Source organism: Hemitrygon akajei, chromosome 16 (assembly GCF_048418815.1).
Source record: "Hemitrygon akajei chromosome 16, sHemAka1.3, whole genome shotgun sequence".
NCBI lineage: Eukaryota > Metazoa > Chordata > Chondrichthyes > Myliobatiformes > Dasyatidae > Hemitrygon > Hemitrygon akajei.
Genome location: NC_133139.1, coordinates 86,502,087 through 86,523,711, shown reverse-complemented (window position 1 = coordinate 86,523,711; position 21,625 = coordinate 86,502,087). Strand labels below are relative to the sequence as shown.

The 21,625-nt window shown below is 47.2% G+C and overlaps 2 protein-coding genes across 5 annotated transcripts in view; both read left to right on the top strand.

Annotated features, from left to right (window-relative positions):
* Positions 1-1,969, top strand: part of LOC140740250 (afadin- and alpha-actinin-binding protein-like) — a 38,032-nt gene extending 36,063 nt beyond the window's left edge. For 3 of the 4 annotated variants that reach the window (XM_073069353.1, XM_073069352.1, XM_073069354.1), the window contains exons 13-14: positions 61-241; positions 1,357-1,969. In XM_073069353.1, coding sequence (XP_072925454.1) covers positions 61-241; positions 1,357-1,534 — 359 coding nt within the window. In that variant the 3' untranslated portion in view covers positions 1,535-1,969. The remainder of the gene's footprint in view (positions 1-60; positions 242-1,356) is intronic. The other variant, XM_073069355.1, reaches the window with a different exon arrangement.
* A 3,496-nt stretch (positions 1,970-5,465) lies between these two features.
* man2b1 (mannosidase, alpha, class 2B, member 1) overlaps positions 5,466-21,625 on the top strand; it is a 66,530-nt gene continuing 50,370 nt past the window's right edge. The window contains exons 1-5 of the mRNA XM_073069350.1: positions 5,466-5,580; positions 11,282-11,384; positions 14,121-14,294; positions 18,881-19,074; positions 20,376-20,508. Coding sequence (XP_072925451.1) covers positions 5,482-5,580; positions 11,282-11,384; positions 14,121-14,294; positions 18,881-19,074; positions 20,376-20,508 — 703 coding nt within the window. The 5' untranslated portion in view covers positions 5,466-5,481. The remainder of the gene's footprint in view (positions 5,581-11,281; positions 11,385-14,120; positions 14,295-18,880; positions 19,075-20,375; positions 20,509-21,625) is intronic.

Genomic DNA, 21,625 nt, shown 5'->3' with positions numbered 1-21,625 from the left:
CTTATTGTCTGCTTGCATCTTGTGGGAGTTTGCTAATGAACCGTTGCCTCACGTTCCCAGGCCCTGACCGAGGAAACGTACCTCTGCTTCCAACCAGACGCAGGATGGGTACGTGGACCATGCACTCACGGCATCCATCGCGTACCCCGAGCCCGTCAGCCAAAGATACAAACTCCCGGAGGTACTCCCTGCCAACAACCCACGACTTGTATAAAGCTTTGGGGATGACTCCAGAACAAAGGTGAGTGTTAATATTCATTAACTGATGCTGTCCAGAACGTCACATTTTCACTCCCTTGTTTACCTGTACAGAGGTACCTTGGGGTACAGCGCTATAGCTCGTTGAAAGGCCACCAGCAGAACCAGAATTAGCACTGAAAATTGTGTTGTGGCAGCAGTGCAGTGCAATACATAAATTACAATAAGATACAAACTAAATAATGCCAAGTACCACTAATGAGGTGATGCTCAAGGGCTCATGGACTGTTGAGAAGTCTGATCCCAAAGGAAAGCTGTTCCTAAACACCAAGCATACCTCCTCCCTGATGATCTTTTCTCATCACTACCATGTCCCGGATGGGGAGGATCCTTAAAAAGAATGCTGCTTTTTGAAGATGGCCTGATGGTGGGAGGCTTGAGCCCATGATGAAGCTCCCCGAAGCCTCTTTCGATCCTGTGCCTCGGAACTTCCATACCAGGCTGTGATGCAGCCAGTCCGATGAAACTGGTAAGAGCTTTGGGTGACACACTAAGTCTCCCCAAGCTCCTAGTGAACCAGTTTCCGTAGCCTTTTCCATTCTTTGGCATTGGTGATTCCATATAGGTCTGTGATATAACTAGTTAAAATGCTCTCCACTGTGAACCTGTGGTGACATGCTGAATCTACAAGACCTACGAATCTAGGAAAGGAGTGCTTTTGTTCCTTCTTTCTGATGACACTCGTCTACTGGTCCAAGACGGATCTTCTGATGTAATGCTAAGAAATTCATAGCTCCTGCCCCTCTCCACCTCAGATCTCCCTAATAAGGGCTGGTTCGTGACCTCTGGCTCCTTCCTCCTGTAGTTGACAATCAGCTCTTTGGTTTTGCAAGGTTTTCAGTATTTTTGGGTGCATCTTGAAGCTGATGTACTGACTGCATGATGGCTAGCACACAAACATTCTTAGAATATCAACTTTGCTCAATAAGTAGTCTTGATCTTATCATTTTCAAAAGGGCTCTTTTCTCATTGATCTGAAATTATGTGTGTGTTGGCTGTGGAAGAAGTGTAGCATACCCAATCAGTTTAACTTGATTCTATTCCGTGGACTTTCCAATGTTTCCGCTGCTGACTTTTAACTCCTTGTACTTCTCACAGCCTCAGGAAAGCAACTGTTGCGCGACTTAAAAGATCCTGCAGCGCAAGACTCAGCCCGTCTCTCCGGCGAGATTCAGCAACCCAAACAAGGAAAGATTTGGGGTGGATTAGAAGTGCCCTGCTTATGAATGAACCTGATGATTCCCTGTACATCAGGGATTTGCACACACCAGTCTAGTGGTCTCACAACTTGTATGAGATTTAAATCGAGAAGCGGATGAAATGAAATCATCTGCCACTCAGTGCCTGGTCGTATTCCTTGCCCCGCTGGTACAATATGATTAAATTTCTGGTTGTTTTTAGGGTGTTCTAACCTGTAGCAGAGTACTTTGAAGCAAATTAAATATACAAGTTCATTGCAAAGTTTTAGAATGGGGAAAACAAGACTGAACTCACTCTTTCCCAGGATTATTGTAATAAAGTAGGAGATGTGACACCCATCTATGTGGGCTTTTGATGTACAAATATTTAAATTGTCCCCAGTTCATGTACGGTCAGCAGACATTCTAGAACCTGGGGATTTACATCTAGGAGTAAGTTGATGCTCAAGACTCTGTGCTATCAGTGTTGACAAGCATGCAAAAATGTTTTAATAAACTTTCTTTTAACAATACAGTGGCCTTGTATATATTTGAACAGCATGCAATTGAAGTGAATTAATATAGTCAGATAGCAAGAGACCTTATTGTTGTACCTTTGGAATACTAAAACTCAGGCATCGACTTCCCTTGCTCTCACTAAATAACCTGGTTAACCTCGATTTATTTCTGGTAATTCCTTAATTCGATACTTTCCCAGTCATCTTGTTTTCTCCCCGTCGCTTTGATTCTATACCTGAGTCTAGCATCTACATCTGCCTATCATCTCTCCCTGTTGCCCCCTCCTTCGCTTTCTGCCATCGTCCACTCTCCTCTCCTATCAGATTACTTTTTCTCTAGCTCTTTCCTTCCACTAACACCTCCCAGCTTCTTACTTCATCCTCCCTCCCTCCCTCCCCACACCGACCTGGCTTCATCTATCACTGAGCTTGTCTCCCTTCCCTTCCCCCAACCTTTTATATTCTGACATCTTTTTCTTTCTCAGTCCTGATGAAGTGCCTCAGCCTGAAATAGCGATTGCTGCTTCACTTTCATAGATGCTGCCTGACCTGCTAACTCTCTGTCTGTCTGTCTGTGTGTGGACAATGAATTTTAAGTCAATTAAACTTGATTTGATTTATCATTCAAACCATACATGGATACAAACAAGGTGTATAACATACATTCAAAATGGCGAGGGGTGGGGTGGGGGGACGCACATCACAGTACAAGTAAATGCATGTATAGACCAAGGCCCTTAGCGACGTGCATATTGATGGGACAGCGCCGGGCAATTCAAGCTGTTATTCTACTGATTGAACACTGGAGGGCAGCACTAAATGGAGGGCCTGCAATGTTGTCTCACCTGGACTGCAGCAGCAGGCAACCTCAGGGCTTGAGGCCCAGTCCTTGCTAGAGCTGAGGCCATGCTGCTGTCTTGTCACCTGTCTCCCCATCAAGCAAGGAAAACAGGCCTGTGGCATCTTTCATCGACTGAGGGTTCTTCTGAAAGACCCGTGGAGGCATTGTAAATGTTGCCTCTGTGACGTTGGCTTGGTGAGCAGAGGATAATGATTTCATCTCTAAACAAAACTGTGATGTCATAGAATTAGTCCCACAGCACAAAACTGGCCCTTCAGCCCATTGTATTTGTGCTGACCCATTTATCCGTCTGCACTAATTCTTTCTGCCTGCAATCTAGGCTTCTGTGCCTATTTCAATATCTGTCTAAGTGCCTCTGAACATCAGATGCTATCAGCAATTAATTCCAACTATCAACCGGCTTGTGTTTTTAAGAAAATGCGTCCTGCAGAGTCACCTTAAAACTATTGAATGTTGTTTTTGATGGTGTTCCCTTGGGGCAAAATGATTTGACTACTTACCCAATCTATGCCTCCCATAATCTCTCACTGCATCACCATCTGGCATGGAGACACCGCTGTACCATATCAGGAAACGTTGCAGAGGGTTATAGATTAAGCCAGCTCCACCATGGGCACTAGCCTCCCCACTACAGAGGGCATCTTTAAAAGACGATGCCTCAAAAATGCAGCATCCATTGCCCAGGGCATGCCCTCTGCTCACTGCCACCATCGAGGAGGACAGACAGGAGTTTGAAGCCTTGCACTCCATGATTCAGGAGCAGCTTCTTCCCCTCTGCCATCAGATGTCTGAATGCACAATGAACACCGCTTTGCTCTTTTTGCACTAATTAGTTTTATCTGCTGTTGTTGTTTGCAGTATGTATTGCACTGTACTGCTGCTGCAAAACAAAGCATTTCAAAGTAAAAACCACCAGAGATTCTGTAGATCCTGCGACACACGCACAAAGCACAAGACTCAGCAGGTCGGGCAGCATGCATTGTGGGCAATAAACAGACAAAGTTTCAAGCCAAGAACCTTTTCGTGACATACGTCAGTGATAATACATCAGGTTCTGACTTTTACCAGGTCACCCCTCAACATCTGCTGCTCCAGGGGCAAGTGAACCCGGCCTGTCCTGTGTAGCAGTGAGTCGAACAGTGCACGGCTCTCCATTTAGTAGCACAGTCCAGCCAGGAGCCTTCACACAAGATACTGAGTATAGATGATGGGCAACCAGGAGCAGTGTGAAGCTGGACACAGGCAGATAACTTCAGGTCCAGCGTAAGGAGGGGCTGGCAGGAAATGGATGGCTCTGAAGTAGATGAAGCTTGAACAGCAAATTAGCAGCACAGGACCAGAGAGACGTCAAGGTCCAGAGAGATGGAAGTGGCAGTGTCTCATCATTTTTACGTATCTATATACAATCTTCTTGCTATATATAGTATTTTAATGTATTGCATGATACTGCTGCCGCAAACAGCACGTTTCATGATATATGGCAGTGATATTAAATCTGGTTCTGATTTGGTGTCAGTCATTTAGAATGATGTTAGTCAAGGATATGGAGGAGGTATACTGATCTGAACTAATGGAGTAACTTGTTTCTGTAGAACAACTTGGAATGGTTTAAAGCTCCTCACTGCTGGTGAATTTCCTCAGCTAATAAACTTATTCCCTGCAAGTTCACACACACAAAAAAAGAAATTTTGCAGTTGCTGTACATCCGAAGTAACAGACACAAAACTCTGGGGGCACTTACCAGGTCAGGAAGCATTGATGAAAATGAGTTAGCAGTCAACACTTTGGGCCGAGACCCTTCATTAGGACTGAGAAGGTGGGGGAGGGGGAGGTGAGAGGAAGATGCCCGAGTAAAAGGTAGGGGGGAGGGGAAAAAGGCTAAGTGGAAGGTGATGGGTGAATCCAGGTGTGTGGGGAAGGACAAGGGCTGGAGAAAAAATAATCTGATAGGAGAGGAGAGTGGGCCACGGGAGAACGGGAAGGAGGGCACCCAGGGTCAAACTTTGTCGTAGGGTTTGGAGGCTTGTGTGCCTCAAAGAGCCAAAGTGTTAGTTGGGATCTTAGAGGCCGGACTACAAAGTGTTCCAGGTTTAAGGGTTCATCTCAAGGCTAACAATCCTGACTGATCAAACAACCTTGTTTTGGAAACCGCAATGAAGAACCCTTCTACATCTGAGTGGCAAGGTATGACCAGGGACAGACCTTCATTTCTGCCCTAAAAGCCAGCGGCATAAGGGGCATAAGTAATAATTTTTAAAAAGTTTAATGATGCACTTTGAAATCGAGCTGGGGATAAGTCTTCCCATTGATTTAACATCCATAAATGGTAGAAGGATCACTTTGAGGAGCATCCTGTCCAGCCGTTGTCCCACAGAGTGAATTCTACAAAGTTGTGAAGGCGCGAGTTCACTCCCGATTTTTGGGAGCTCCAAGTTCCCCGGGTTGCTACTACAGTGTTCATTGAACGGTCTTGAGGAATTACAAAACGATGCTATGCAAACGAAAGATTTTTGTTTTTACCGCTTGTGACATTTCGAGTTTATTATGATGTCAAAGCGGAGCAAGGAGGTGCACTTCCAAACTTCCATTCATTCCTCCCGCCACGGGGGTCAGCTGACTTGTGTGGCTTTCTGCGAATCACGTGAGCGTCACATGACTCGAAGCGATGGCTGCGCCGGGCGGTTCGTTCCTGTGTCTCTGCTTCGTTCTCCTCTGTCCTGGGGTATTTGGGGATGAGAACTCGGCCCCAAAATGTGGTTACCAGGTGAGTGGTGACCCGTCCCGTCCGGGGATTCCTCCTGTTCATCGGGCCCGGGGCGATTTGCGGGAAATAAACTTCAAAATAAAGTCTGCCGATGTCGGTATGCAAAGCATCAGCAGCATTATAGGGGATAACGAGTGTGTGACAGAGCGCCGTCTTTATAATAACAATGGGAGGAAACGTGTTTTGCTTAAACTTAACTCAAACCTTTCTTGTTCAGAAAGATCAGTACGTTAACTCACGATGCATGTTTCGATACGTGGTCGCGGGTTGATCCCAGTTTAGGAAGGTGAAACTTCCGTGATTTCTGAGTCTGTATCTCTGTAATCTCCAACTCTGTGACTCTTTGATTGCTGGAGCAACACATACAAAATACTGCAGGAACTCAGCGGGTCAGGCAGTGTCTATGGAAATGAATAAAGAGTGAACATTTCAGGCGGAGATCCTTCATCAGGACTAGAAAGGAAGGGGAAGAAGCCAAAATAAGAAGTTGGGTAAGGCGAGAGTTGAAGCTAGCAGCTTCCGACTCTGAACTCTTGCTCCTGTGTGGGTTTTAAGGGTTTATTACTGGTTGAGGGGTGAATAAGTGACTGGGGCGCAGTCTCCAAGCTTTTCGTGGATAATTCCTCCCGTTAGATTGGTCCCGTTTTCTTGGACAAAGCAGGTCGGGATGCATAGTAAATGGTTCGGAGGGCATCAAGCGGCAGATACCTCCAGAGATTCTGCCAGAATTCTTTAAAGTGACAAGACAGATGGACTGGGCGGCGAGGGTCTTCGGCACAGTCCTCGCTACTGACTGCAAGAGAAGGGAGGTTGTTTTACAGAGCCGCAGGACACTGGTAAATTCACATTTGGAGTACAGTGCGCAGTGGGTCACCTGCTAGAAGGTGCGTCATTAGGCCAGGCAGTGCGCAAAAAGCAGACTTTACGCTGCTGTTACGGGGTCTGGATCGCCAGAGGCTGGCAACTGAAATGCTCCCGTGCACATTGCCTTTGTGGCTGGAGTTTCCTTTTATATACTCTTCATATAATTTAAAAATTGTTAATGTTTTAAAATTGTGATATTATAATGTTGAAACCTATGTTAATATAATTGTGAAATATATATACCCTGTAATTGTGTTAATTAATATGATCCATAAATGTTTTAAATAATAAACGTACCACAACCTTTGAAATATTTTTAGAGTTTCAACGTATTTGCAGTGTCAGGGTTTCAAATTGCAACACTGTTACAAATTGTAACAATAAACACAGAACGGAAGTCAGTAGCGCTTTGTTAATAAACCGCCGTTCCCCTAAACACCAACACCGTCCAGGACAAACATTTAATTTTTGCAATTATTCCTCAGGCAGTCTTGTTTTGACTGCCTGACATCATTTATTAGTGTTTGTGAGCAGCAGCAAAGATGCACGCATTAGGATGCTTTTTAATCAGTTGCAGCTCAGCATTCAATGTGATCTTCCCCTCGAAACTAGTCAATAAGCTCCAAGGCCTTAGCCTCAGTATCTCCTCGTGCAGATGGGTCCTGGATTGAGTGGTGGATCTGCGGAATGCTCTGCCTCAGAAGGCAGTGAAGGCCAATTCTCTGGATGCTTTCAAGAAAGAGTTAGATAGAGGTAATGTTACAGCGATATGGAACCCTGGTCAGACCCCACTTGGAGTACCGTGCTAGTACTGTCTGGTCACCTCACTACTGGGAGGATGTGGAAACCATAGAAAAGGTGCAGAGGAGATTTACAAGGATGTTGCCTGGTTTGGGGAGCATGCCTTACGGGAATAGGTTGAGTGAACTTGGCTTTTTCTCCTTGGAGCAGCGGAGGATGAGAGGTGATCTGATAAGAGGTGTATAAGATGAGAGGTATATTGATCATTTGGATAGTCAGAGGCTTTTTCCCAGGGCTGAAATGGCTAGCACGAGAGGGCACAGTTTTAAGGTGCTTGGAAGTAGGTACAGAGGAGATGTCAGGGGTAAGTTTTTTACACAGAGAGTGGTGAGTGTGTGGAATGGGCTGCCGGTGACGGTGGTGGAGGCGGAAACAATAGGGTCTTTTAAGAGACTCCTGGATGGCTACATGGAGCTTAGAAAAATAGAGGGCAGTGGGTAACCCTAGGTAATTTCTAAGGTCAGGACATGTTCAGCACAGCTTTGTGGGCCGAAGGGCCTGTATTGTGCTGTAGGTTTTCTATGTATCTATGACAAAGACTTGAAATTGGATTTGGGGAGCAACTTTTCCACACTGAGGGTGGTCGAGTAGATGGATCAGGTTTTAGAGCCAGGTACAATTACAACATGTGAAGGATATTTGACAGTGATGTGGATAGGAATGAGTTAATGTGGGCCAACCACAGACAAATGGGACTAGCTCAGTAAGCAACTTGTTCAGAAGGGATTGGTTGGGCTGAAACGTGTGTTTTCTGCTACATCACCTGATTCCTCCATTTTGTGTGTTCCTGAGGAAATACATTGCGCTTTAGTATAGAACCTTATTCAAAAGGTGACCATGATGAGTGTTATCTTAATTGCTTGTATAATCAAATTTTCTTAGAATGTGAGATTCAAGCCCACAGCTTTTCAGAGTGGAGGCATTTGGGGAACTGCTGCAAGGTGTGAGCTGGTAACCAGCACAAGGTTCTCAGCTCTAGATAGTTATCACAGTGCGCTGGAGTTTGATACCTCACGTGAATGAGCTGAACATACTCCAGCCCTGTGGGGAAAGAGCAGTAAAACTCATCATAAATGCTAGACAAGCCCTCGGTCAGCAATTTTACAAACCACTGAGCACATCTGGATGAAACTCTCTCAGGAAAGCAGCATCCACCATCAGGGAACTCCCCCCCCCCATCCCGGACATCCTCCCTTCTTGCCATCGGGCAGGAGCCTCATGACTCTCAGCACCAGGCTCAGGAACAGTTAACCATCAGGCTCTTGAACTTCACTCAGATTCAGTTTATTGTAATTTATAACCACAAATATAATGTAGTTAAAAATGAGACAACGTTCTCTGGAATGATATCACGAAAAAGCACAAAACAGACCACACAAGAAAAACCACATAACGTTTGGTAATCCCCAGTCCAGAGTCCGGAGAGGCTGCTGTGTATCGATATCGCGCTACCATCTTAGCACGTTCCCCGGAAAAGAATTCCAAACCCATCAGACAAAACTAAAGCTACAAGACCTACACAAAACCACATAGTTACATATAGTTATAGTTAACATATAGTTTCAATAGTGCAGGCAATACCATAATTGATAAAGACTAACTGACAAAGACCACATAATTATAACACATAGTTTCAACAGTGCAAAGCAATACCGTAATCTGATAAAGGGCAGTCCGTGGCACGGTTTAAAAGAGAGTCTCAAAGTCCCGACAGCCCATCATCTCACGCAGACGGTAGAAGGACGAAAAACTCTTCCTGCCATGAACCTCCAGCGCCGCAGCTTGCTGATACAGCCCTTTGGGAGCTCCGACCACAGCCAACTCCGAGTCCGTCCGAAAACTTTGAGCCTCCGACCAGCCCTCCGACACCGAGCACCGTCTCTGCCGAGTGCTTCGACCTCAGCACCGGCCGCCAAGCAACAGGCAAAGCCGAGGATTCGGGGCCTTCCTCCCGGAGATTTTTCCGATCGCACAGCAGCAGCGAAACAGGCATTTCAAAAGTTTAACCAGATGTTCCTCAGTGCTTCTCACGTCCGTCTCCATCAAATCAGGATTGTACACGGCAACCTACTTGACAGATTACAGATATTCATTCCAAAGTGGCCCCATCACTGAGGTGTTCCCACAGCCTATTGGTTCACGTGCAAGGACTCTTGTTCTCATCTTCTCAATATCTTCAATGTTCTCAATATTTATTTATAATTTTTTCTTTTCACAGTTTGTTGTGTTTTGCACGCTGGTTGAACACCCAAGTGTCGCGGTATTTCATTGATTCTATTATGGATTTATTGAGAATGCCCCCAAGAAAATGAACCTCAGGGTTGTATATGGTGATATATACTGGATGTACTTTGATAATAAATTTACTTTGAACTTTCTGTGAAAATATAAGCCTTAACGGACAGTGTGAAATGAATCCCAACCTCATTGTGAAATAGATTGGCTTTTCAGCCTCAGTGCCGAGGACTGGGTATTGGGCAACTTCCACATTGGGTGGAAAGCTCTTCACCAACAGGATGCGTGACTGCTGTCAGTTGAGCGAGAGCTTACCTTCCCCCTTCCTTCTCGGTCCCGAAGAAGAGCCTGAGCGTGAAACGACGAGTATTTATTCGTTCCGGTGGATGTTGCCTGACCCACTGAGGCCCCCCAGCATTCTGTGTGTGTTGCTTTACCATCTCAGCATGATTGGCCAGGATTCCCTGTCACAAAGTAGATGATATTTCCAGCACCATGCAGACCCGACTCTGCAGCTGGGGTTTGTCACGATTCAGAATTGTGGTTTAAAGTTTGTGTTTACAATAGACAGTAGGTGCAGGAGTAGGCCATTCGGCCCTTCTAGCCAGCACCGCCATTCACTGTGATTATGGTTGATCATCCACAATCAGTACCCCGTTCCTGCCTTCTCCCCATATCCCTTGACTCCGCTATCTTTAAGAGCTCTATCTAACTCTTTCTTGAAAGCATCCAGAGAATTGGCCTCCACTGCCTACTGGGGCAGAGCATTCCACAGATCCACCACTCTCTGGGTGAAAAAGTTTTTCCTGAACTCCGTTCTAAATGGCCTACCCCTTATTCTTAAACTGTGGCCTCTGGTTCTGGACTCACCCATCAGCGGGAACATGCTTCCTGCCTTCAGCATGTCCAATCCCTTAATAATCTTATATGTCTCAATCAGATCTCCTCTCATCCTTCTAAATTCCAGTGTATACAAGCCCAGTCGCTCCAATCTTTCAACATATGACAGTCCTGCCATCCCAGGAATTAACCTCGTGAACCTACGCTGCACTCCCTCAATAGCAAGAATGTCCTTCATCAGATTTGGAGACCAAAACTGCACACAATACTCCAGGTGGGGTCTCACCAGGACCCTGTACAACTGCAGAAGGACCTCTTTGCTCCTATACTCAACTCCTCTTGTTATGAAGGCCAACATGCCGTTAGCTTTCTTCGCTGCCTGCTGTACCTGCATGCTCCACGATTGCACAGATTGGAAAGGACATTGTTTCCCCCCCCAGTCTACCATGGAATGACACCTGTCATTCAGAGCTCTTGAGGTTTAGGATGGACAAGGCCCTCCCCGCTACAGAGAACACTGTCGCAAGAAAGCAGTATCCATCATCGAGGACCTTGTTTTCACCTAGTTTTTGAAGCTGGACTTGTGGTCATTTGAAATGTTTTGACCTTTTGGCTTGTTCCTCCCCACGGCCCCACCCTCTTCCCGCTTCACAGCTCCAGTGATCCCAGTTCAATGCTGACCTTCGATGTGGCAATCTCACCCAGTGACCACATGGGATTTCCCCCGGGTTTCTCTGGTTCCCTCCCCCATCCCACAGGCTGGTCAGCTCATTTGACGCTGAGTTTTTTCTGGCGTGCAGCTGAGTGACGGGACCGTGAGGAGAATGAAATGTAATTAGTGTAAATGGGTGGATAAATGTTTGGTAAATCCTCTGTCCTTGGAGTAGGAGAAAATGACCAGTTTTTTCAATTAATTGGGCTTAAGTTTACGATGAGTGTGTGTTTTTTCCCCTCTCCGCAGTCCTGTCCCGCTGTTAAGCCCAAGATGTTGAACGTTCACCTGGTGCCCCACACTCACGATGATGTGGGCTGGTTAAAGACAGTGGACCAGTACTTTTATGGAGGTGAGTATCCTGAAGTTCTTTAATGTCCCTTACCCCCCTACACCAGAGGTGTGGCACCGAGGGAGCTCTGAGTCCTTGGATATCTTTTTTTTTAATTCAGTGCAATCGTGAGCAATAGCCAGATCAGAAATGCTGATCAAGTCAACCAGTTCCCAGAGAGAACTCTGACAGGCCATTCAGACCGTTCACTGCTGCTCAGCGATGGAACACAAAAAAAAATCATATGTACAATTAAGAAACATTTAAAAAATAGTAGAAATACTGGAGTCGTGATGATCATGGTACAGAAACTGCACTGCGCACCAGCCTACCCCACCCATCCCGTACACAGAGAAAGGCCAGCAACGTCACGAAGGATCCCACCCACCCTGCCCATGGGCTGTCTGTCCCACTCTCATCAGAGTGCATCCACACTCTGCCACTACGTAGCATCCACACCAGGACCACCAGACGCAAAATCAGTTTCTTTCCCCAAGCAGTGAGGCTGATCAATACCTCCACCCTCTAACCCCACCACTACTTTATTATTTCCTGTCAGAGTCACCTTATGTACAGATACTCCTGTATCTAGCAACACTGTATGCACATAGCACCAAACTATTTATTTATTGCGGTTTATTGCACACCACACTCACACCGCACGCACGCACTCACACCGCACGCACGCACTCACACCGCACACACACTCACACCGCACACCACACTCACATCGCACACCACACTCACACCGCACGCACACTCACACCGCACACCACACTCACACCGCACACCACACTCACACCGCACACACACACTCACACTGCACACCACACTCACACTGCACACCACACTCACACCGCACACCACACTCACACCGCACACCACACTCACACCGCACGCACACACTCACACCGCACACCACACTCACACCGCACACACACACTCACACCGCACGCACGCACTCACACCGCACACCACACTCACACCGCACACACCACACTCACACCGCACGCACGCACTCACACCGCACACCACACTCACACCGCACACCACACTCACATCGCACACCACACTCACACTGCACACCACACTCACACCGCACACCACACTCACACCGCACACCACACTCACACTGCACACCACACTCACACCGCACACCACACTCACATCGCACACCACACTCACACTGCACACACACTCACACCGCACACCACACTCACACCGCACACCACACTCACACTGCACACACACTCACACCGCACACCACACTCACACCGCACGCACACTCACACCGCACGCACGCACTCACACCGCACGCACACACTCACACCACACTCACACCGCACACCACACTCACACCGCACGCACGCACTCACACCGCACGCACACTCACACCGCACGCACACACTCACACCGCACACCACACTCACACCGCACGCACACACTCACACCGCACACCACACTCACACCGCACACCACACTCACACCGCACACCACACTCACACCGCACGCACGCACTCACACCGCACGCACACACTCACACCACACTCACACTGCACGCACACACTCACACCGCACACACACACTCACATCGCACGCACACTCACACCGCACGCACGCACTCACACCGCACGCACACACTCACACCGCACGCACACACTCACACCGCACGCACACACTCACACCACACTCACACTGCACGCACACACTCACACCGCACACACACACTCACATCGCACGCACACTCACACCGCACGCACGCACTCACACCGCACGCACACACTCACACCGCACGCACACACTCACACCGCACGCACACACTCACACCGCACACCACACTCACACCGCACGCACACACTCACACCGCACACACACACTCACATCGCACGCACACTCACACTGCACACACACTCACATCGCACGCACACACTCACACCGCACACCACACTCACACCGCACACCACACTCACACCGCACACACAAGTGTATAAGCACACTCTGCACAAGTGTATATATATATACATACGCAAGTCCAAATGGGAAACTCCCAAGAAGGTAGTGGAGAATGACAGAGCCAGGATCCTGTGGCATTTCCAAATACAGACTGATAATCAGCTGGAGAAATGCCAGGGCTTCAGAGAGCAGATAGAGAGGACGTGGAAGGTTAAAGCCAGAGTAATCCTGGTGGCGATGGGAGCACTTGAGTCTCTGACACCTGGACTGGGAGAGGGACTCCCAACAAATCCTGGGAACAATGCCTGAGATCTCGATCACTGCTGGGATCAGCAAGGATACTGTGCTGAGTTCTCAAGCTCCCAGGCCTGCGATTGAGGGAAAAATACACGTAAACACCACTCGTAAGGGGTGAGAGAAAATCATATAATATTTGTGTGTGTATAGAGTGGCGGAGGATGAGAGGTGTATAAGATGATGAGAGGCATTGATCGTGTAGATAGTCAGAGGCTTTTTCCCAGGGCTGAAATGGCTATCACGAGCAGTGCTTAGAAATAGGTACCAAGGGGATGTCAGGGGTAAGTTTTTCACACAGGAAGTGGTGGGTGTGTGGAATGCACTGCCAGCGAAGGTGGTGGAAGCAGATACAATAGGGTCTTTTAAGAGACTCTTAGATAGGTACGTGGAGCTTAGAAGAATAGAGGGCTACGCACTGGTGAAACTCTAGGCAGTTTCTAGAGCAGGTTGAAAGGTCGGCACAACTTGATGGGCTGAAGAGCCTGTACTGTTCTTTCTGTCTGTTAGCCAAGACGAACATCCAGCGTGCCGGGGTACAGTACATCCTCGACTCTGTCATCCCACAGCTGCAGGCTGACCCGAGCAAGCGATTCATCTACGTTGAGATCGCCTTCTTCTATCGCTGGTGGAAGCAGCAGAGCGAGGCGACGAAGGACCTGGTGAGACAGCTGGTCAACGAAGGTAACGGGGAAACCATCTTGCTGGAGCAGAGGGTGGAGGGGTCCTGCAGGTACTAACTCTAACTCCAGCGGCCCGGGTTCAATTCCCACCCCTGAGAGCGGCACACTGCTGTAGTGGTTAGCACATCGCTTTATGGAGCCAGCGGCCCGGGTTCAATTCCCACCCCTGAGAGCGGCACACTGCTGTAGTGGTTAGCACATCGCTTTATGGAGCCACTGGCCCGGGTTCAATTCCCACCCCTGAGAGCGGCACACTGCTGTAGTGGTTAGCACATCGCTTTATGGAGCCAGCGGCCCGGGTTCAATTCCCACCCCTGAGAGCGGCACATTGCTGTAGTGGTTAGCACATCGCTTTATGGAGCCAGCGGCCCGGGTTCAATTCCCACCCCTGAGAGCGGCACACTGCTGTAGTGGTTAGCACATCGCTTTATGGAGCCAGCGGCCCGGGTTCAATTCCCACCCCTGAGAGCGGCACACTGCTGTAGTGGTTAGCACATCGCTTTATGGAGCCAGCGGCCCGGGTTCAATTCCCACCCCTGCCTGTGAGGAGTTTTACATCCTCCCTGTGTGGAGAGTGTGGTTGGTAGATTGTAAGCTGCCCTGTGATTCCTGGGTGGTGTGGCTGCCTATTCTATGCTGTATCTCAGTTTAAAAAAAAAAATAGAAGTATTGTGTTTGGTTCTGGTTGCCTCATTGTAGAAAGATTGTGGAAGCTTTAGGGAGGGTGCATTGAGATTTGCTGCCTGGATTAGAGAGCATGTCTTGTTGGGTGAGCGGGGTTTTTTGTTTCTTCGGAACGACAGGATGAGCGGTGACTTGCTGGAGGTGCAAAAGGTGACAAGGGCCATAGGCAGAGTGGACAGCCAGAAACATTTTTGCTGGGGGCCAATTGCCAGTACCACAGGACATAGTTTTAAAGTGAGTGGAACCATCAGATGCAAGTCTTTTACACACTGGCGGGTGCGTGGTTGTGTCTGATACATTGGGGATATTTAAGAGACTCTCAGGCACAGGGATGAAAGCAAAATGAAGGTTTATGGGCTGTATAGGAGGGAAGGGTTAGATTCATTCATATTGGTCAGCACATTATCATACGAGGGGTGATTGATAAGTTCGTGGCAGAAAGTTTGAAGTTAATAACTCATCTCCTTCTACCATAGGCCACAAACTTATCAATCACCCATCCATGGACACTTTCTGGAGGTCCAAGATCCGTATCCATAATCCCAGGGGGACCAATATCCTAGCGGGCAGGTTTGATAGAGCTGTTGGGGAGGGTTTAAACTAGTTTGGCGGGGGGGTGGGAATCAGAATGTGAGTGCAGGGATTAAGGTAGAAGGACAAGGACATGATTCTAAGAGTTCTGAGTTGATGAGGAAGGACAGGCAGGGGACAGAACATAACTGTAGCCAGTTAAAGGGGTTGAAATGTGTCTATTTCAATGCTAGGAGTATTAGGAACAAGGAGGATGAACTTAGAGCATGGATTAGTACGTGGAACTACGATGTTGTGGCCGTTACTGAAACTTGGTTGGAGGAAGGGCAGGTTTGGATGATGCAGGTCCTGGGGTTCAGGTGTTTTAAAAGGAATAGGATGGGAGGTAGAAAAGGGGGGGGGAGTGGTATTGCTGGTCAGGGATAGTATCACGGCTATAGAAAGGGAGGACGCTGCAGAAGGAGTGTCCACAGAGTCAGTCTGGGTGGAAGTCAGAAATAGGAAGGGATCAATCACTGTGCTGGGAGTAGTCTATAGGCCCCCAAATAGTCCTCGGGACACTGAGGAACAGATAAGCAGGCAAATTTTAGAATGGTGCAGGAAATACAGGGTAGTAGTTATGGGTGATTTCAACTTCCCTCATATTGACTGGCACCTCCTGAGTACAAGAGGGATAGATGGGGCTAAATTTGTCAGGTGTGTTCAAGAAGTATTCCTGACACAGTATGTGGACCGGCTGACGAGAGGAGAGGACATACTAGACCCAGTTCTGGGTAATGAACCTGGTCAGGTGACAGACCTCTTGGTGGGGGAGCATTTTGGTGAGAGTGACCACAACTCCCCTAGCTTCAGCATAGCTATGGAAAGGGATAAAATCAGATGAAATGGTAAAGTGCTTAACTGGGGAAGGGTTAACTTTGAAGGGATGAGGCAGGAACTAGCGAGAGTAAATTGGAAACAGATGTTCAAAGGGGAAAGCACAGAAGTAATGTGGGAGAAGTTTAGGGACCACTTGAGCTGGGTTCAGGATAGGTTTGTCCCACTGAGGCAAGGAACAAATGGTAGGAAAAGGGAACCATGGCTGATGAAACACGTGAGGCAACTCGTCAAGAGGAAGAAGGAAGCATATGTTAGATATAAGAAGCAGGAAGTAGGAGGTAGCCAGGAAGGAGCTAAAGAAAGGACTTGGGAGAGCTCGAAGGGGGCATGAGAAGGCCTTGGCATGTAGGATTAAGGAGAATCCCAAGGCGTTCTATGCATATGTGAAGAATAGGAGGATGACGAGAACGAAGGTGGGACTGCTAAAGGATAAAGAGGGCAACATGTGCTTGGAGGCGGAGGAGGTTGGGGAGGTCCTAAATGAATACTTTGCTTCAGTATTCACGTGAAAAGGATCTTGGTCAGGATGAGGTCGAAGTAGAGCGGGCCTATGTGCTGGACAGTGTGGAGATTAGGGAAGAAGAAGTGCTGGATCCCCTTAAAAACGTTAAGATTGATAAATCCCCAGGGCCAGATATGATATACCCCAGGTTGTTGTGGGAATTGAGAAAAGAGATCGTAGGAGCATTAGCTATGATCTTTGAATCCTCTTTGGTTGCAGGGGAAGTGCCGGAGGACTGGAGAATGGCAAATGTAGTTCCCTTGTTTAAAAAAGGTAATAGGGAGAAACCTGAGAACTATAGACCGGTGAGTCTTATGTCGGTGTTATGCAAACTACTGGAAAGGATTCTTAAGGATAGGATCTATGAGCATTTGGAGAAGTACAGTCTACTCATGGATAGTGAACATGGCTTTGTGAAATGAAGATCGTGCCTCACGAGCCTGATTGAGTTTTTTGAAGAGGTAACAAAAGAAATTGATGGGGGTAGGGCAGTGGATGTGGTCTACATGGACTTTAGCAAAGCATTTGACAAGGTCTCTCATGAGAGACTCATCCAGAAAGTCATGAGGCATGGGATAAGTGGAACCTTGGCTGTTTGGATAAAAAATTGGCTTAAAGGAAGAAAGCAGAGGGTAGTTGTGGAAGGAAAGTATTCTGCCTGGAGGTCGGTGACTAGTGGAGTGCTGCAGGGATCTGTCCTGGGACCCCTGCTATTTGTGATTGTTATAAATGATCTGGATGTAGAGCTGGAAGGATGGGTGAGTAAGTTTGTGGATGACTCGAAGATTGGAGGAGTTGTGGGTGGAGCTTTAGGTGGTCGAAGGTTACAAGAGGATATAGACAGGCTGCAGAGTTGGGCAGAAAAATGGCAGATGGAGTTCAATCCGGATAAGTGTGAGGTGATGCATCTTGGAAGGACAAACCAGAAGACTGAGTACAGGATTAATGGTCAGTTACTTAAGAGTGTGGATGAACAAAGGGACCTTGGGGTTCAAATCCATACATCCCTTAAGGTCGCTGCACAAGTTGATAGGGTAGTTAAGAAGGCCTATGGGATGCTAGGCTTCATTAACAGGGGGATTGAGTTCAAGAGTAGAGAGGTCATGTTGCAACTCTACAAACCTCTTTTGAGACTGCACTTAGAGTATTGTGTTCAATTCTGGTCACCTCATTATAGGAAGGATGTGGAAGCTACGGGGAGGGTACAGAGGAGATTTACCAGGATGTTGCCTGGTTTGGAGAACAAGTCATATGAAGCAAGGTTAGCAGAGCTGGGACTTTTCTCTTTGGAGCATAGAAGAATGAGAGGGGATTTGATAGAGGTCTACAAGATTATGAGAGGCATAGATAGGGTGGATAGTCAGCACCTGTTTCCCAGGGCATCAATAGCAAACACCAGAGGGCATATGTACAAAATTAAGGGAGGGTTTAGTACTTTTTTTTAAAAGGATTATATGGGTCGGCACAACATGGAGGGCTGAAGGGCCTGTACTGTGCTGTAGTGTTCTATGGTATGCTCCACGACCGCTGAACTAAGTGTGTAAATGTAGGAAGGGACTATGTTGAAAAACAAGTGTGCTAGGTTTTCTAAAATTGACTCCTTCTACCTTAGGCCATGAACTTATCAATCACCCCGGTAGACTGAAGAGCTGGTACTGTGTGCTACACTTCTCTGTGCTCAGCAAACCAGTCAGCGTGTGAAGAGAGAGCACTAATGAGTCTGGTCTCTTCACACATGATTCTGCTGTATTTTTCAATAGAGGCAGACACTGTGAAAGGGGACCGACTCAGCAGGTCAGGCAGCATCCATGGAGGGGAGGGGTAGTGGTCAGTCAGCGTTTCAGGTCAAACCCTTTACCAGGACTGAGTGAACAGAGGGGAGATGGCCAGTGACGGGTGGATCCAGGTGTGTGGGGAAGGGGAGGGCTCCATTTGAGTCAGTGGTTGGATTCTCCAGCCTCTAACCAGAAGCCACTGTCTTGCTGCTGCAGGTAGGCTGGAGTTTGTGAACGGGGGCTGGTGCATGAACGACGAGGCGACCACCCACTACAGTTCCATCATCGATCAGATGACCCTGGGCTTCCAGTTTCTCAACGATACTTTTGGAGAGTGCGGGCGCCCCCGGGTAGCCTGGCACATCGACCCCTTCGGGCATTCCCGAGAGCAAGCTTCCCTCTTTGCGCAGGTAGGAGAACGTGTCATAGGGTCAATGGTTTTTGTTATTGAGCTGTGCACTGGGTCCGCGGACCATCCAACACTCAGCTTTCTATTCAACTTTTGGTGTTGGAGTCTCTAAACCACACTCTTACATCAACAGCCATCAAGCAAGTAAACTTGCTTCTCAGATCTGTATACCCTAAACTTAGTCTGAACATCTACAGCTGTTCACTGAGTTACAACTGTCCGACTTACTGAAAATGAACATTCGTAAATGCAAAAGATCAACATACATAAGTTTGTTCCTAAACTGGCAGATGTACAGTACCGTGTAAAGGTCTGTGGCACCCTAGGTTTTTTGTAGGGCTTCCACAGAGCCCTGATCTCAACATCATCGAGGCTGTCTGGGATTACCTGGTGAGGCGGGGCAAACGGGACAGAAGAATCGTTCACGTTCCTCAAGACGCTTGCAACAACCTACCAGCTGATGTTCCTTTTCAAACTACATGACAGAGTACCTAAGACAGTTTTAAAAGCAAAGGGTGGTCACACCAGATATTGATCTGATTTTGGTTTTTACTGTTCTTTAGTAAATTTTTTGAGATTCAGAAACACAGAACATTTTTTACGTGTGCCTAAGACTTTTGCACTGTACTGTAGTTCCCCCTTGCACTCTGGTACGACTTTTAGTAATTGTTCTTACGTGCTTTTCATAACGGCTCTTTACAGTACTCTGGGGGTATCGCAGGCATGTTGAGGGATTTCTGTGTAGTTTATGGCTTGTAAGTACAGAACCCATTTATTACCCAGGATTACCCTGTATGTGCACGTCCAGCCTAAGCAGCCAGCCTTTGTATAAATATGCTGATTGGTTTCTACACCGCTGTGACCATTGGCTCCCTGCTTCGCACTCTTCCAGTAGAGAGTGATCTGCGTTTCCACAGCTACACCTCCTGATTTTCACCCCTCACTCCATGGAAGTAGTTTGTTAGCCATTAGAAATTCCTTCTTAAAAAAAGTTTAACATTTTAAAATGCTTATTACAGTGTTTTTTTAGAACGTTACAGGGCACGTGATGGAGTACGGGATAAAAAGGGGAGGCTATTCATGGCCCACGTTTGCTGTGTATGTAACCTGGGACCTATGGCAGGTCACAGACCGAGAGGCTGGAATGGCAGAGCGGTCCAGCTGGAATCTGGGGGGTCACCACTGTGGACTGAGCAGAGATACTGCACGGATGCTGTCCGACCTGATGAGTGTTTCCAACATTTTTTAAATTATAGTACCTGCTGGCTTCTTATTCGGATTTATTTCTGAATCCTTTTGCAGATGGGATTTGACGGCTTTTTCTTTGGTCGCGTCGATTATCAGGACAAGATGAACAGGGAATATCTCCGGCAGATGGAAATGGTGTGGCGAGCCAGCGCCAACCTCCCGAAACCCACTGCGGACTTGTTCACAGGTTCACTTCTTGTCATTTACTCATCAAAAAATCTGCAAAGACTCTGGCATTGAAAATGATTTGTCTAGGAGCGATTAATTAGCATAACTGAATAGTGGCGTAGTGGTTAAATTTGGCTGGTATCCAGTGTCCTGATGTACTAACCTAGAGATGTGAGTTAGAATCTCACAATGGAAGTTAAAATCAAGTACAGTCGGCCCTCCTTATCCGCGAGGGATTGGTTCCAGGACCCCCCGCGGATACCAAAAACACGGATGCTCAAGTCCCTTATATAAAATGGCGTAGTATTTGCATATAACCTATGCACATCCTCCCGTATACTTTAAATCATCTCTAGATTACTTATAATACCTAATGCAATGTAAATGCTATGTAAATAGTTGTTATACTGTAATGTTTAGGGAATATTGACAAGAAAAAACCACGTTTCTCTCGCTCACAACACGAGCAGCGAATGAATGAGACACGAGGTGAACAATGATCAAACAACGAGTAAAACTTGTAATGCCTGTACAGTAGTTGTTACACTGTCTTGTTTAGGGAATAAGGACGCTTTGGAGGAGGCTCAATAATACTAAAGTCAGGAACTGTGGAGGTTGAGGGTGAGGTTTTTCAAGCGCTGAACGTCGAGACTTCAGAACTGCAGATGCTTTAGTTAGAAACATTGTTATAGGAAGCTGTCTCTTCTTCTCCTTCGCATCATCAAACAAATCTTGCAGTGGTTGTAGGTATGTTGTTATCCCTCGGGTGACACTGAGGCTTCGTTCCATCGAAGGATCGAACAAGTGCTGGAAGAGCACTTCCGGGTTTTCTCGATTCACGGTTGGTTGAATTCACACATGCGGAACTCGCGGATAAGGAGGGCCGACTGTAAAGTAAAAATCCACTAATTCTCTGCCTTGTTATTCAGAAATCTCAATGGTCCAAAATCTGGTACTTTGTTTCCTGAGTTCATCTTAAAAACGCTGGAAAACGTATAATTCTTCTGTTGTTCAAAGTAAATTTATTATTGAAGTGTATACAGTCGGCCCTCCTTATCCATGGGTTCCACATGCATGGATTCGGGAAAACCCGGAAGTTGAGCATTGTTCGCCTTGCATCTCGTTTGTTTGCTACT